The following is a 17,768-nucleotide window of genomic DNA, read 5'->3' as shown; positions in this document are numbered from 1 at the left end:
CGGGGGTGCCTAACACCTTCCCTCGGGTCAACAGAATTCCTTATTCAGAATTTCTGGTTCGCAGACTCTAATTGGGAAGTCGAACTTTTTCTCGATTTGGGATTTAAATTAAATCGGTGACTTGGGACACCAAAAGCCAATCCTTTCCCAAGTGGCGACTCTAAAAATAAATAAATAATCCGATTTCGAATAATGTCACTTTAAATGGAAAAACTCCCTTATACATTTATCCTTCGGGGTAGGTGTGTAAAAAAAGGAGGTGTGACAAATATCATCCAATCCATGGCTATCATGTTGTTCCATTAGAGGTGAATTTAGAAATTCTACCAATCTTTCAACCACAGATACCCTTGGAATGGGCGTATTTTCATCTTCCAAATAATAGCTCAAACAATCATATTTCTTTATTTTAAAGGGAGCTACTTTAGTGTGGTTTTCACCAATGCTATGCATGTAAGTTATGGACATATCACCCAGATAACAAGTTAATTCACAACCAGCAATAATCTTGTTAACAAACTCATTATACGTAACATCTCTACGCACCTTTATTAGAACCGTCTCTTTACTCTTCGAACGCCAGGTAAAACGTGTAGAGGACTCCACCCATTCACCATGACAATCAACTCCCAATACAATATAATCAACCATTTTGTAATGGAATATCTGCAAATATCACAAGTATATAAATAATTGGTATAAAGAATTAATTTTTTCGCAAACATCCGAATAATGTTTCAAAATTTCTAAGAAGATGTTTAAAACATCTTGAGAATATACTTAGGATGTTTGAAATATCCTGAGAGGGTGTTTGAAACATCCTGAATGAACTTTCAAGATGTTTGAAACAACAACCTACAATTATATAAGGATGTTTTAAACATCTCACAGAATATTTTAAACATCTCACCGGATGTTTGAAACATCTTACCGGATGTTTGAAACATCTCGTCAAACATCTCACCGGATATTTGAAACATCTCACAGGATTTTTAAAGAATCACAAAAACCTGATATCTGCAGACGAAAAAAATAAGATTAAACATCAATCTTTACTTACCAATAGTGACGAATAGACTGAATATCTCCCTTGAAATAATGCACAAGTCAATGTAGCAAATCACGATCAAGTGTTTATCAATGGTGCAAGGGTCAATCTTCAATTGTTCTTGTTCTTTTTTCACTAATCTTTCTCAACAAAGAACAAGAACAATTGATGAAGAAGACCTGTGAAAAATAATGTCGGGATTAAAGAAAGAAGAAGAAAGAGATTGAACACAACATAAGAAAGAAGAAACAGAAGAAGAACAAGAGAAAAAATGTAGGTTTTTGTGAATTGGGAATAAGGAATGGGGGCTGGGAGCGGGAATGGGAGCTGGGGAGGGTTTCTGTTTTTTAGAGAGGGTGGGGCCTATTTGGGGCAGTAGTGATAATTGTAAAAGTTTGGGTTTTTCTTTAAACCTAGTTATAAATATTAAACACTAATAATGAAAGTGTCTTTTTTACACCAATCTTAACTCTTTTGTCTTATAAATTGCTTTAAGTGTTCAAAAGTCCTATAAATTTAAATCCCCCAAAATTCTTACATAATTCGATTTTCATTATCGAATCTCTTTTTAATTTCTGCTGATGTATTTATGCAATTAAAAAATCATTAATAAATGAAAGTTTTTATATTCCTTTTAGACAATTAAGTGAGAAAACTTCTGCCATTACCCTTCGAATTTCAAACTCTTAGAGAGGAAAAAGGTTATTACAACTATTAGTGCCATATTCTAATCCAACCAATGTTATCCTTGAGGCTAATGTATGGATCAAAATCTGCCTAAGGATATTCGACACAAAGTGGTATTACTGATGTAATTTGGCCGAGCTCGATTATAACCAATGGAATTCACCACCGACCATTTGATCATGGCCGAGGTCAATTGTCAGAAGGAGCAGTAATGGCTAGTTTAGTAACACACTGAGCATGGCCGAGGTTGATTAGTAACCAATGGAACTCACCGTCGAGCATTCGATCCTGGCCGAGGTCAAGTGTCAGAAGGAGTAGTAACGGCTAGTCTAGTAACATGATTTTTAAGGGAATATTCCATTAAATATTCCCTATGTTTGTACTTTTAGGGTTAAATGGGGGTATGTCCATTATAAATAGAAACAATTATCAGGTGACAGGCATGTAATATTCTCTGATAAGAACACTCCAAGAAAAGCAGACTTTCTCTCCAGATAGAATACAAACATTACCTTTCTAAAGAGATTCGATCTTCTATTATTTCATACTTTTTCCACCAGATCCGAGAAGGGTCCCAATATTCTCATCTTCATCTATCATTCATCATTGTCAGAAGGAGTAATCATCCACCTCATTAAATATTGTCTTAAACATTCTCTTTATTTACTCTAGTGCCATTTATTTTCATTTATTGCTTCATATATCCTCCTCAGTAATGGTCTTAAAATGTTAAATGCACCTTGCATTTGATCTTCTGTTAGCGTTGCTCTACATTATTCTCATTAATCAGTTATAGATATGAAGTTATTATGATTAACTAAGTCTATCCCCTCATTATACACATTTAGTTAGTTTAACCAAAGATATATATATTTTGGTCAAATAATTTGGCGTCGTCTGTGGGGATTTTCTAGTTAAAATTTTAGTTTCTTCCAGATCTATAACTAGCCAAAAAAAAATGCAAAACCCGCTACTCTCTTGTACACACAGATCTAACATTGCAGGTAGCGGAGAAGAAAGGATGAAGGCAGTGGCCGATCTCACCGCTAACCTCTTAAATACCATTAACGAAGTTTATGAAACGGAGGGTGAAGATGTAATGCCAAAAGCCTCTCCCAGGCGAAGTGGCTCACCCCTCCCTCACGGTAGCATCACAACGTCCCGCGATAAAAGGGCTTCCACATCCATAACGGAAGAGGCGCCATCAGCAGTGAAGAACCTACTTGAGGCTTGCCTAACAAACACGCTGACCGGCATCCTCGACAAGCCCTCCCAAAAAGCAATGAGAGAAAATATGAGGACCTGCATTGCACCAATACCGGACGAGCAGTACGACCCTCTCCCTCCAATAACACGTATCACTCACAATGTTAATAATGCAAGTGACGATACCCTCACGGCCATTCTGAGGAAGATGGAAGAAATGGAAAACAAAAACAAAATGCTTTGAGACCAAATGCAAGAGCATCAAGAAAGGGTAGGAAAAATACCAAGTGCCCCAAAACTCTTACCAAAAAGAGTACAGTGATGAAGTCGCACCGCATGCCATACCCAAAACCTTCAAAATGCCACCCTACCTAAAAATATATGACGGTACGACCGACCATGAAGATCATGTGACTCACTATGTCACCGCGGTAAAGGGCAACGATCTCGCCAAAGAACAAGTATCTTCCATCATGCTGAAAAAGTTTGGCGAGACCCTCACTGGAGGTGCATTAACTTGGCATTCATAGCTTCCCACGCGCTCCATTGAAACAGTCGAAGAAATGGCCGACAAGTTCGTAACGGCCCACGCCGGAGCAAAAAAGGCGGAAGCAAGAGTGGACGACATATTCGCCATCAAACAGGCACCTGGAGAGGGACTGGGGGACTTCCTCGCTCGGTTCAACCGAGCAAGGATGACATTGCCAAATGTATCAAAAGGCATGGCTGTAGCAGCTTTCCAAAACGAGCTGAACAGAAACAGTTCGAGGGCGACCAGGAAGTTGCTAAGTCGGCTTATGAAATATCCCCCAACCACTTGGGATGAAATACACAATGCCTACAATGCCGAAGTCCATGCTGATGAAGATGACTTGATTGGGCCGACCCGATGGTTGACCTTGGTACAAGCCGAGTCCAGGAAAGATCGAAGAAACGATGCCAGATGAGATCTAGCAGCTCCACGACCCAACCGAGAAAGGCATCAATCATATATCAAGGGTGCCCTGATGCCCCCCTCCCGTCACGAAGAAGGTCCATCTAGGCCAAGGACAGGGACTCACCGGAGCGAGAGAAGTGTGCCCCCTTTACTATCTGCTCACAATTTTTGTGTTTCACCTTCAGATATAGTCTATGCATTTGAGAAGCTCGGCCTAAAAGTGAAGTGGTTACAAAAGATGAGGTCCGACCCATGCACCAGGAAGTCAAACGCCCTCTGTGAATTCCATCAGGAGCAAGGTCATAAAATCGAGGACTGCATCGCTATAAGATAGGAGGTCGTGAACATGCTTCACCAAGGGCACTTGAAAGAGCTGTTGAGCGACCGAGAAAGGGACAACTTTGCTCGAGGACTTGAACAACACGAGGGGCCGCCAAAACTACCTTCACCAACTCAAACCATCCAAATGATCATCGGAGGAGGAGACGATGCATCGATCAATGGCGTAAAGTTCACCATGACCTACAAACTCAAATGGTCGATCACTACGATACGATGAACTCGAAGAAAGTATCATCTTCGATAAGTAAGATACCCACGGTTTGGTTTTCCCTCACTATGATGCTCTTGTTATCACATTACGAATATTAGATACAGATGTAAAGTGCATAATGGTGGACGATGGGAGCGGCGCATGCATTATCCACCCTCGAGTACTTGCACAGATGAAACTCGAGGATAAGATAGCTCCATGCTGCATCACGCTAACCGATTTTAACAATGCAGTTTAACGAACATCTGGAGAAATCACACTTCCCGTCCTGGTCAGCGATGTCACTCTGGAAACCACATTCCACATCATGGACCAAGATACGGCATATAACGCCATAATAGGTCGACCCTGGATACACGCCATGAAGGCCATCCCTTCCAGCTTGTACCAAGTTATCAAATTTCAGCACCATGGGAAGTGTTTAGCATACGAGGAGAACAATGCACTTCCCGAGAATGTTATTGCATCGCACAGGATTGTACATACACCCAACAAATTAAAGGCAAAGCAAAAGAGGCATAACAATTAACAGGGTCGAGGTCGAGCAGTGATGAAAGGGAGGACGTCATCAAAGACCCCGAAATAATAGAGGCCACGGGATCAATCGTAGAAGACCTCGACCCCGTCCATATCGATGATAACGACCACAGCAAGAGAGCCTACATCAAACACAAGCTTCAGGAACTACGTAAATTCTATCATTTCTTAACTAATAACGCAGACTTGTTTGCCTTTTCCCATGCAGATATGACAGGTATCCCAAAGGAGATAGCGACACACAAGTTGAACGTCAATTTATTTTACCCCCCAGTAAGGCAAGTTAGGTAAAAGTTCAATTTCGCAATAAATGATGCAGTCCGCGAGGAGGTTGAAAAGTTTCTAGAAAACGGCTCCATCAGGGAATCAAAATACCCCCAATGGGTCGCCAACATGGTCATAATGAAAAAGAAGAACGAAAAATGGCGGATGTGCGTAAACTTCACAGACTTGAACAAAGCATGCCCAAAAGACTCATTCCCGCTACCCGTATCGACTAGCTCATTGACGCAACAGCCGGGCACGAACTGCTGATCTTCTTAGATGCTTACTCGGCTATAACCAGATCCTCATGGAGGAGGAAGACCAGGAGAAGATCACCTTCATCACCCACCAAGGAACGTATTGCTACAGGGTGATGCCTTTCGGACTGAAAAATACGGGGGCAACATATCAAAGGTTGGTGACAAGAATGTTCAAAGACCAACTCGGCAAAACCATGGAGGTCTACATGGATTATATGTTGGTCAAATCCAGATGGAAAGAAGATCACATCAACCACCTGAAAGAGGCCTTCGACATACTCAAGCGATATGGGATGAAACTAAACCCCGAGAAATGTGCGTTTAGCGTAACCTCGGGAAACATTTTGGGTTTCCTGGTATCACAAAGAGGCATCGAGGTCAACCCGACCAAATCAAGACCATAGAGGGAATACCAGAACACTTAACCGGCAAGAAACAGGTTCAAAAGCTGACTGGCCGCATCGCCGCCTTGTCGAGGTTCATCTCACGATCGTCTGGCAGGTGTCATAAATTTTTCGGCGTACTCAAGAAGGATAATGGTCTCCTATGGACATCCGAGTGCGTTCAAGCACTGAAGGAGTTAAAGGCTTATCTATCGTCACCGCCATTGCTCGCCAAAGTAGAATCGGGAGAACGTCTCCTCGTCTACCTCGTCTACCTCGCCGTAACCGAAGTAGCAGTGAGCACAGTCCTGGTCCGAGAAGTCAAAGGTACGCAATCTCCCATCTATTACATTAACAAAACCTTAATCGACGCCAAGACGGGGTACCCTCACCTCGAAAAACTGGTGCTAGCCTTGGTCGTAGCTTCACGAAAGCTTAGACCCTACTTCCAGTGCCACCCTATCTCGGTAGTCAAAACTTTCCCCTTGAGAAGTATTTTACATCAACCCGAGCAATCAGGAAGGTTAGCTAAGTGGGCTATAGATTTGAGCGAGCATGATATCACGTATCAACCACGGACGACGATGAAATCACAAGTCCACACCGACTTTGTCGCCGACTTCAGCGCAAAAATAATGCCTGAAGTAGAAAAAGAAGCCGCCCATGCTTCTCCACAAACACAAGATTAATGGATTCTGTACACAAACGGCGCTTCCAATGCGTCAGGATTCGGAGTGGGACTCGTGCTCGAGGTCTCGACAGGCGAAGTAACTTGCTAGTCCATAAGGTACTCGGACATGACTAATAATGAGGTCGTAATTGCAGGATTAAAGCTAGCACTCAAGTACGGAGAGATGCGCATCCTACGTTGTGACTCGCATCTCGTCGTCAACCAAGTCACAGGGACTTTCCAGATCAAAGAGCATAGGCTGCAAAAATACCAAGCTGAAATCTGCAAATTACTGCCCGAGTTTGATGAACGCCAGCTCGACCAAATCCCTCGGGCATAAAACATCGAAGCTGGTGGCCTCGCCAAATTAGCGCCAGCCACCAAAAGTATAACCGGTGAAGGAAACGTGGTCACCCTCCTCCACTCGTCGATAGATCAAATTGAGGTAAGGACTATAAATCTAACTTGGGACTGGCGCAACCGTATCATTACATACTTGAAGGATGGCGTACTCCCAGATGATAAGAAGGAGGCCAAGAAACTTCGGATGCAAGCGGCCAGGTACAACATCATTCACAATGATCTATACAAGAGGACATACGACAGTCCCCTAGCGAAATGCTTGGGCCCGAATCAAACGCGGCGCGTCCTAGAGTAAGTCCATGAAGGCCACTGCGGGGCACATTCTGGCAACAAGGTTCTGGTCAAATGCATCATACGGGCACATTACTACTGGCCTACTATGATAAAAGCGGTCGCGGGCTTCGTGAAAGATGCGAGCAATGCCAAAAGTATGCCCCAATAATCCACCAAGCAGGCGAGCATCTCCACTCATTCACTTCCCTGTGGCCTTTCATCAAGTGGGGGATGGACATCGTCGGCCCCCTTCCCGCAGGACGAGGTAACGTACATTTTCTTTTAGTTTTGACTAACTATTTTTCTAAATGGGTAGAAGTAGGAGCATTCGCTCAGATACGAGAACAAGAAGTGATTGTCTTCATATGGAGAAACATCGTGTGCCGCTTTGACCTTCCTAAAGAGATCAGCTGCGACAACGGACCCCAATTTACTGGAGAAAAGGTCGCTGAATTTTTCGAGAAGCGGCATTTCAAAAGAATACTCTCCACCCCATACCACCCCGCGGGCAACGGGCAAGCGGATTCCTCCAACAAATCAACATTAAACATCATGAAGAAAAAACTTGAGGACGCCAAGGGACTTTGCCAGAGCTACTGCCAGAAGTGCTATGGGCATACCGCACAACGCCAAAGAAGAGCATATGAGAGACGCCTTACTCATTAGTCTAAGGGACTGATGCAGTAATACCAGTCGAAGTCGGAGAGCCCAGTATGAGATACTCCCATGAGAGGGGGTCGAGGAACGACGAAAGTAGAAGGCAAGACCTCGACGAAGACGAAGACAAAGAACGAAGAGATATGGCCTACATAAGGATGATTGCCCAAAAACAACAGGCAGAACGCTACTATAACAAAAAGGCCAAGGTGAGACCACTCAAAGTCAGGGACTACGTGCTCAAAGCCAAAACAGAAGCAAGCAAAGACCCCCGGGAGGGCAAACTGGGAACGAATTGGGACGCCCCATACAAAATCATAGCAACAGCAAACAAAGGGTCATTTTCCCTCGCTTGAGTTTTGTCCCAATTGGGTTTTCTCAAAGAGGTTTTTAATGAGGCGATAAGGGGACACTCCAAGTTGAAGTACGGACGGAAAAGGCACGGGACGGTCAATTCATCGCCCGACCTCTCGACACATATCCAGGTCGCCCAATGAAGGGACTAGATAGACCGGGACTGGAATGCCAGCCCGAAAAACATGTAAATTTTTCCAAGTATGAGCAAAGCACAAATGTAGGTTCGCCCATGTTTCCAGAACAACATTGCCTCGGTATCTACTCGGCCCACGACCACAATCGAATAAATAACATTCGACCTCGTTCGAACTAACTAAAATGACATTCGACCTCGTTTGAATTAACTCACATTCAACCTCCTTCGAATTAACTCACATTCGACCTCGTTCGAATTAACTAAAGTGACATTCGACCTCATTCGAATTAACTCACATTCGACCTCGTTAGAATCAACTAAAGTGACATTCGACCTCGTTAGAATTAACTCACATTCGACCTCGTTCGAATTAACTAAGTGACATTCGACCTCGTTCGAATTAACTCACATTCGACCTCGTTCGAATTAACTACAGTGACATTCGACCTCGTTCAAATTAACTCACATTCGACCTCGTTCGAATTAACTCACATTCGACCTCGTTCGAATTAACTCACATTCGACCTCATTCGAATTAACTCACATTCGACCTCGTTCGAATCAACTAAAGTGACATTCAACCTCGTTCGAATTAACTCACATTCGATCTCGTTCGAATTAACTCACATTCGACCTTGTTCGAATTAACTAGCGACTTTCGACCTCGTTCGAATTAACTCACATTCAACCTCGTTCGACTCAATTAAAGTGAAATTCGGCCTCGATCGGACTAACTAATGCTCGACCTTGCTTGAATCGACTCACATTCGGCCTTGTTCAAATTAACACCTACCAGCCCCGGCCACGACCAAAACCAAAATTCTTATGATTAAGGTGACCAAACGATAGAAGCATACAAGACCAAACAGAGAAAAGATTCAGAAATGAACAGCAAAAATAGCATTTCATACTTCAAAAAGTATTCTTTACAAGGGCTAAACAGACGCCCACAAAAATATGCACAAATTACAAACCAAAGAAATAACTACTCGCCACCCGACCCAGCAGCGCCATCTCCACCATCACCATCAGGATATTCTTCCTCGTACCAGGCATCTTGCTCAATCGCATCCAAATCCTCCTCGCCATCACCGGTCCCCGGTGTAGTAGGGTCATAGCCGCAGGCAATCCGAGTTGCATGCGCCTTAGCACGAGCACCCTCAAAATCAGTCTCAGGAACTATCCTTGCCGTCATCAAATCTCTAAATATGTCCAGCTAGGCCTCGACATGGATCCACTTCTCATATAAATCCCGCGGGACATCAGGAAAGGCAGAAGCATGAGAGGAGGACAGTTGAGCCAATAGCCAGGACTTCTCGGCCTCAAGAGCGGCGACTTGGTCTTCAAGACCAGAAACCTCTTTCTCTAGCTCCACTATCCGCTCATAAAGCCGAGCTTCCCTGAGCTTAGACATTTGTAAATTGTTTGCCCGCTCGGATCGAAGAATATGGAATTTATGTACCTTATGTTTAGCGATATCCTCTTTTTTCTGTCACAGGATTTGAGAAAAAATCAGAGGTGCTGGACAGTGGTCTTCTTAGACTACTCGGTTGGTTAAGGACACTAGCATGAAATCTACTCGTTAAGCTAAAAAAACATATGACAAACTTCTCAAAAAAAAAAAAAAAAAAAAAAAAAGAATAAAAGCATATGACAATACTTTGGCAGTCAAGTGATTGCTTTCTGCAGAAACATCTAATATAAGGCACAGGTTTATTTTGTTGGGCAGTGCATTGGTTAGTGCCAAAAGTTTTACTTCAGGAGGTTATTACCTCTTATCTTCTTATGTAAATGAACTGGAAATGAGATCCAATTCAGGTCATAAGATATTGAAAGCTCTTTTGATTTTGCAAATCTATTCAATGTCTAATGTGGATCATTTGTTATAACATTCTGGTAACAATCAAATCCATAATTATGGAACAAAAGAAAATTCCCCAGGTATATGTTGTATATCACATTGATGCAAACGTTATTCTTCTGTGACAACCAATTTTGAAATGTAGCTACACTACTGAGGTACAGAATAGCAACAAGAATACACCCTTCAGTCCACTTGGCATCTATTCTGGTCCATTGTCAAAAAGAAAATCCTTGTGAGCAAGTAGCAGTACCACAGCTTCTGTTGAAGATGCATATTGAATCAAAGTAGCCAGGCTAGAGGTTCAATGGAACATAGAGTATAAAGTTCTGTCTGAACTGTTTCTGCTGAATCCACACTAAGAAGGTGATCAATTGGATGAGCAAGCATAAATCTAAATGGGTTGATATTATGAACATTGGTTCCGTCAACAGAAAGGAACGAACAAGTAAAAAATACAAAATGGAATGCTAAGGAGGATCACAAAGTTGCCCTTTCATCTCTGATGCCTGACTAATCTTTACAGCATAATGCAATCCAAGTTTTTGTTTCACACACTTGTGTAGATGTAATACTAATGCCTGACTAATCTTTACAGCATAATGCAATTGAAGTTTCTCTTTCACATACCTACGTGCACAGGCGGATCCAGGATTTGATAACTGCGGGTGCCATAATTTTTAATGCAAACTTACCATTAATGAAGGAAATTGAATTAGGTTGTACATTTAGTTGGTTCGATCCGTTTTGAATTAATTCCACTTAATTGATTTGATCCATTTTAAATTTATTTCGATTTATAAGATTTTTTGTGATCACCAAATTAAATAATTTTTTTCCAATTTGATATAATTCTCTCAATTTAAATTCTATTGAATTATGTGATTAAAAACATAAAAAATAGCAAATACACCCATTTTATCTCCATATAGCTAGAGACTAATATTATGTCTATTGATACCATCATTGCAAAAAAAAAAAATAAAATAAAAAAAAAAATTGGAAACCAAGGAATAACATTAGATGGGTGAAAAGAGAAAATAATTATAATCACATCCAAACAAAATTTTGAGATTTTGAAAAGAGGAAAGAAAAGTATATTTTAATATACTATAGAATGGAATTGTACAACGAGACTACGAGAGAAAATAGAAAGATAAAGAAATAAAAAGAAGTTAAGAAAAGAGCAAAAAGAAAAAAAGAAAAGGGACATGAAACGACACGAATAAAGGAAAAGCTTTGGAATTTGTTGGGATTCGATCTTGCATCATAGGGCTGGGAGTTACAAGTTTAACCATGCCACCTACAGTCACTACAAAAAACCAAAATTATTGTGGCGGTTAGATAATGGCGGTTCTGAAAAACCGCCGCAATACATATCAATAATACGGCGGCATTCCAGACGCCATTAGGGCATTTATGTTAAAAAGGCATTTTTTTAAATTACGACGGTTCAAACCGCCACTAGTTACACCAGTTTTTAATAATTCTTTTCCCTCTTTATTTAGAACTCCCCTGCTAATAATTTAATACTTATAAAATATACTAAAATATACTAAGCCTTAAAACATATGTAAACAACATTTTATACGCCCCTAACTCTACGCCTTCTCTCTCTCTCTACCTTTCAAACGGTCTTCTCTCTCTCTATACGCCCTCTCTACGCCTTCTCTCTCTCTCTCTCTCTCAAAACGATGATTCCCCCAAATTCTTTAGCTTTTATGTAAGGAGATCAGATTCCAACTCGTTTAAGGTAATGTGTTTGAATTCGTCTATAAATGCCGTTGATTTCACTGATTTAAGGCGTGCAAGTGTGTGTATTGGATGGATATCAGTTTAAAGCACCGATCTTAGCCGTGAATTTCACTGATTTAGGTTTCGATTTTACTGATTTAGCCATTGATTTCATTGATTTTAGGCGTGCATGTGTGTGTATTGGACGAAGATCAGTTTAAATCACTGATTTTAGCTGTCGATCCACTGCTTAAGCCATCAATTTCACCGTTTGGCAATCGATTTTATTGATTCAGCCGTCGATTCACTGTTTTAGCTCTCAATTTCTGCTAACAGTTTTATTTCTTTTTTCGTTTATTTTTGTGTCAAGTTTTTGTTACTTTTCTGTTCAATTAAGTTTGTGTTTGTTTAAATTTTGACATTTTTATTTTTTGTTCTGCTAATATTAACCTAATATCATTTATGGCCTTGATAGGTAGCCGAGGAATCTAAAACAGCTGGTAAAGCTATTGGGATCGACGTGGACAAAATTATATTTGATAGGTATAGCTCTTGTCAGTTAACTTTATCCTTTCTTTTGAGCAGCTTTCTTTTTTTTAAAGGTAAATTTATTCTCTCTTAATGTTGAGTTATTTATGTGATAAATAATAGCAGTAATCCAAATTGGTTTCTGACATTACGTTTTGTGGCGCTGAAATGTGTTGCTTAAGGATGGTCATACATCCTTTCTTTGTACTTCTTTCCTGATATTGCTTAAATTGTCTAGTTTTAAAGTTCTCGTAGCGCATTATCTTATCTGATTGACGATTTAGTGAATTGTGTATGCAGTTGCTAAGTGTTATTGTATATATATGCTCTCAGTTTATCTGGAATGTTATTAATGGCTATAAGGAGATTGTTGACTATTTTCCTGTGTTGTATATTTGCTTCTGTGATTGTGACCATGGACATAGGACTTGCTTTATTGCAGACTGGTCTGATTAGCTTAACCAAGGATGGTTTATAATGAAAACAATTTCTAACCCCCGTCCCTGCCCCTTTCCCATCCCAAGAAGTAAAAAAGAGAGGCGGATAACTGTGTAGTTTGTTACTTCAGTTCACAGGTAAATCATCGTTAAGACTTTATTTTTGCAGCCAGTGGCCATAAACTGATTGTGTTAGTTTTATAACAGTTTGACTGTATTTCTTTTCCTTATTCTCCGTCTGGACGTAGTTATTCGAGTGCCTAAGAATAGCAGGTGTCTTTAACTATATAGATTCAGTCACTGTGCTCTGTTGTTACTGAAGTAAGCATAATTGTAAACTCTACAACCTGGAAGTAGAAACTTAAAGTGGCGCTACATAGTTAAAACTGAAACCTTGCTAGATTATTTGTAAGCTACAACCTGTAAACTCTACAACCTGTAAGCTACATAATTAAAGCAGAAACTTGCACTGCTTGACACTTAACACTATCTTTTCTAGATTTAGGTCTTTTCGTATTCAGAAGTGCTTAATCTTTAAAGTACTTGGATTCTTGTATGTTCCAAAACTAATTTGAAGATATGGATAGTTCATGCATGTTGTAGTTTTTGTTTTTTGAATAAGTTGCACATGTTCTTTTCTTTGTTTATTTCTCGCTTTGGTTTCCGTTTATTCTTCAGAAGTTATAAAGTGAGATTAAGTGATTACTATTCTTTTGATTTCCATATAGTGGCTATGAACTAGCTTTTTCATTTTGATATAGTGATGTTATCTTATATCTTCTTTTCTAGCCATGCCAATTGATAAATCTTGGATTAGCAAACCACGAAATACACTTGAATATGCGGATGGGCTTAGAAAATTTCTGGATTTTGCTTTTGAGTATGGGTCTATTGATGGACGTGTAATTAAGTGTCCGTGTCCGAAATGTGGTTTTAAGAAGTGGCAAAGAAGAAATATAGTTGAAGAACACCTGACTTGTAAGCCTTTTCCAAAAAATTATAAAGTTTGGTATTTGCATGGTGAAGAATCAAATGTAACTATGCCACAAACGTTTCAGAGCACACATGTCATAGAAGAAACTCTGCAGCCCCAAGATCCAATGGTAACCATGGTTAACGATGCATTTGGGTTCATGGGGAACAATGTCAATAAGCCTGGTGTGTCTTGTGAGCCTATGAATAGTGAAGAAACAATTAATGAAGGGCATATTGATGGGCATAATGAAGATTATGCAAAGTTCTATGAACTGGTCGAAGATGGCAATCAACCATTATACGAAGGGTGCGCGAAGTATTCCAAATTGTCCTTTCTAGTCAAATTGTATCATATCAAGTATTTGTGCCGAATGACTAACAAAGCGATGAGTATGATATTAGAATTGTTAAAAGATGCCTTTGAAGATGCCAAGATTCCTGTTTCTTTTTACGAGGCCAAGAAAACCATCAACAAACTTGGCCTTAATTATACCAAGATCCATGCTTGCCCAAACTATACGCTAACTTAACTGCCGCAATTACTACCGTCTTTTGTAGTGAGTTAAGTTGTGATGTTGGGTGTCAAGCTTTAGTATATAACTCTTTTTATGTAAAATACCAGTACATAGATACAATTTTACCCGAGCGCAGGGGCGGATTTACATGGACCCGAGCGGTGTCACGGGACACCGTTTCGTCGAATTTTTTTACTATTTATATATATAAAAATAATAAGTAAAACAGAAATACAAGATAAAACCATCAAAAGTGACACCACTTGCAATAAAACAACTCATTAGTCTAATGGTTGACAGCTTCATGTTTGTTGTGAGAGCTCTAGGGTTCGAACTCCCTTCGCTCCTCAATATATTTTTTGATTGTTACGGGCCTCTTACTAGATCCGCCCGAGCGACCGGGTGGCGTGGCATCCCAAGTCAACTACGTAGATCCGCCCCTACCTACGTGGATGATATACACAAGCAGTTTATGTTTTATCACTGACATAAAGTTTACCAGGCTTTAAGGCCTATGGGATGCCATTGCTTACACTCTTTTGCTTCTCTTCTCACCAAAACCAGTGTCTTGCATCACCGCCACAAATTCACTGTAATCAATCCATCCTGAAAAAGAAAAATAGATAGAGAATTAATTGATATGAGCATTCTTCTTACCTGATTCATGAATGTCATGATCTTATCTATGTTCCCACGTTTAACCATGCAATATATTAGAAATAGAACTCTGAACATGAGAACAATGGGGTTTACATTATCTTGATCAACTGCACGCATAAGCTCTTCAATGGGGATATCGCTCAAACCAAACTTATCACAAGCCTTTTGGAGCTCATCCTGTGTGATATATCCGCTACCATCTTCGTCAAAATATGAAAAAGCAGCATACATGTGATCTTCCTTCTGAATTTTGTTTAAATGGAGCATAGCAGCGATAAACTCGTCATAGTCAATGGTACCACTATTATCAATATCTGCCTGAATTTTCCACACAGAAAAGTTGTTTAGTAAGGATCTTTTTTGACAGTTTATTTTTAAGATCTGATATGCCAACATGGTTTGAAATGCTATTTAAGCTGTCTATGATGTACATAAGCGTGCTCTGGAACATAATAAAAAGTATCACTTACCGCTTGCATTAAGCTAACTATTTCTGAATCCTTCACATCGGCACCCACTCTTTCCAAACCCTTTTTCAGTTCTTCTAGCGTAATATTTCCACTGTTATCTGTGTCTATCATTTTGAACATTTCCTTCAGTCCTGCAGCGATTTCCTCTTCAGACAGACTTTCAGCAATTACCTAAAATGCAAACAGAGATTGCTCAAGTGTAACAACTAAAAATCAGTACTACTTGATACAGTAATATGTTTCGATGTCCTTTTCCTGTTCCTGATTTTAAAATTAGCGAGAAATGAGTATAAGCGTGGCACAGCTATCTCTCTCTCTCTATATATATATAACCAAATACATGCCAATTAGGAAGAAAATGGAAAGATTACTAATTAGATTAGCCATGGCATTTTCTTTCTTGAAAGGATTGTCACCCTTGTCTTTCTGCAAAAATGCAATGAATGCCATTACTAAGGTAAATTCAGTGATGACAGGTCTGAACTATTAGAATAACTTACTCTGACTGCTATCTTCTTTAATTTGTTCATTGCAGAAAACTGATTGAGACGACTTAGGACAGCACAATCAAGAGGCTTATCTGGAGCAACCCCACCAACACGGACCCATGGATGACCTGACATAGATAATACATATGTCATTCATGTAAAATAGCATTTGTGTGGTACTTAAGCGTACAAGCAGAAGTTGATGCCCTTTCTTTTAAAAAGAGAAGCCCCCACCCAAACACCGCCCACCCCCCAAAAAAATATATATTGGTCTGTGTTAATCTCACTCAAAGAAGCTCCTATAGAAGATCTGAAATCATCTTCATACTCTAACCCTTTTTAACATATAAAAAAGGTCAAAAACACAAAGCAAGAATCTATTACTCTTGGAATCTAGGTCCTCTGATTACATGTCTCAAGTCTCAACGAGCCAACAACTTGGCCAAACTCCAAATCTATAAACTTTAAGCTGCACAAAACCTGAGTTTGAGATATACCACTGGTTTAATTCAAATTTTTTTCTTAACGTTATCTGATTTCAAGATGTAGCAGAAAATTTTGATGTTTACATATCCTCTAATTCAGGTATAGAATGCACATGAGCGGATGTGTATCCAGAAAGAAAATGCAAGAACCTAAATATATCTGGTTCCTTAATATAGCAGATGCTGCGATCAGGAAAAGCTATTGTCGGTGCTGAGTGCTACCAGTTCCAAGAACTAAATCTATTGGGCATTTCCAGTTACTCTCATCAAAACTAAGTGATCTTCCATTTTCTTTAAAACATTGGAAATAATGGTAAAACAAAGACTTTTCAACAACAGAAATATGACTATATTTCCAGAAAAAGTAGAGAAGAATATTTAAGTAAGTTGTATAATAAGAATAACTTTAGAAGCATATCGACACAGTTGATAATCTATCTGAGCAAGCAATTGATCCAGCGGACAAGGCCTATGATCCAGAGAAGAAACGATGGGAAGCATCATTATATACTGAAAACATACATAACACTGAGAAGAGCATAAAGGATCAGACTGGTGAATACTGCATCTTACAAAGAACTTCATGGGCTGTCAACCGCTTTTTGGGATCTCTCACAAGCATTTTTCTGACTAGATCTTTTGCACTTTCTGATATAGCAAGCCAAGGTTCTGATACAAAGTCAAGTTCCCCTTTTAAAACCTGTTCAAATATTCCTTGCTCCATCTCTGGTGCAAAACATCAAAATTCATAAGCCGCACGGACTTCATGTTGCTTCAAGTATTATAGGATCAAAATGCAAAGGAAAAAAGTCAAAAAAATCTTACCATCCCAATATGGAGGAACACCACTAAGTAGTATATAAATAATGACTCCTGCACTCCAAATATCACACTCTTGACCATAATGCTTCCGCAACACTTCTGGCGCCACATAGTAAGGACTTCCAACGACATCACCGAAGGTTTCACCTGAGTGCACCATATTTGTATTCTTGATTAGGTGAAAGAATACAGCTCATAAAACAGCTAGAGGAAACCAGAAGAACAGGAACTTATTCTTATAATTTCATTTTATCTGAAATAACTAAAGTAAAACTAAAAAGATAAAGATTGAAATGAAAGTAATAATAGTAGCCTATTATATGAACAGTAAACACTCTGCCTTAATAAGCTTAATGTGAAAATAGGTATGAAAATAGCAGGTCATATTATTCTGTGACTTCTGCTCTAAGAGAAGGCAACGTCAAGCAGACACCCTACGATTCTTTAGTTATGAAACAAGAT

At 39.8% G+C, this 17,768-nt stretch overlaps 2 protein-coding genes across 2 annotated transcripts; one reads left to right on the top strand and one right to left on the bottom strand.

Annotated features, from left to right (window-relative positions):
- Window positions 1-12,405: 12,405 nt before the first annotated feature.
- LOC109240953 lies at window positions 12,406-14,466 on the top strand. The gene is made up of 2 exons (XM_019407645.1): window positions 12,406-12,469; window positions 13,681-14,466. The coding sequence occupies exon 2, from the start codon at window positions 13,683-13,685 to the stop codon at window positions 14,394-14,396; it is 714 nt and encodes a 237-aa protein (XP_019263190.1). The 5' UTR covers window positions 12,406-12,469; window positions 13,681-13,682; the 3' UTR covers window positions 14,397-14,466.
- A 190-nt stretch (window positions 14,467-14,656) lies between these two features.
- Window positions 14,657-16,255, bottom strand: LOC109240952 (calcium-dependent protein kinase 20-like). Its single transcript, XM_019407644.1, has 4 exons — window positions 16,012-16,255; window positions 15,512-15,682; window positions 15,135-15,359; window positions 14,657-14,987 (listed from the first exon to the last, which is right to left on the bottom strand). The coding sequence occupies exons 1-4, from the start codon at window positions 16,150-16,152 to the stop codon at window positions 14,955-14,957; spliced, it is 570 nt and encodes a 189-aa protein (XP_019263189.1). The 5' UTR covers window positions 16,153-16,255; the 3' UTR covers window positions 14,657-14,954.
- Between the last annotated feature and the right edge of the window lie 1,513 nt (window positions 16,256-17,768).

This window comes from Nicotiana attenuata, unplaced genomic scaffold (genome assembly GCF_001879085.1).
Source record: "Nicotiana attenuata strain UT unplaced genomic scaffold, NIATTr2, whole genome shotgun sequence".
Taxonomy (NCBI): domain Eukaryota; kingdom Viridiplantae; phylum Streptophyta; class Magnoliopsida; order Solanales; family Solanaceae; genus Nicotiana; species Nicotiana attenuata.
Note: the sequence above shows the minus strand (reverse complement) of the source record. Positions and strands in the feature narration are given on the sequence as shown.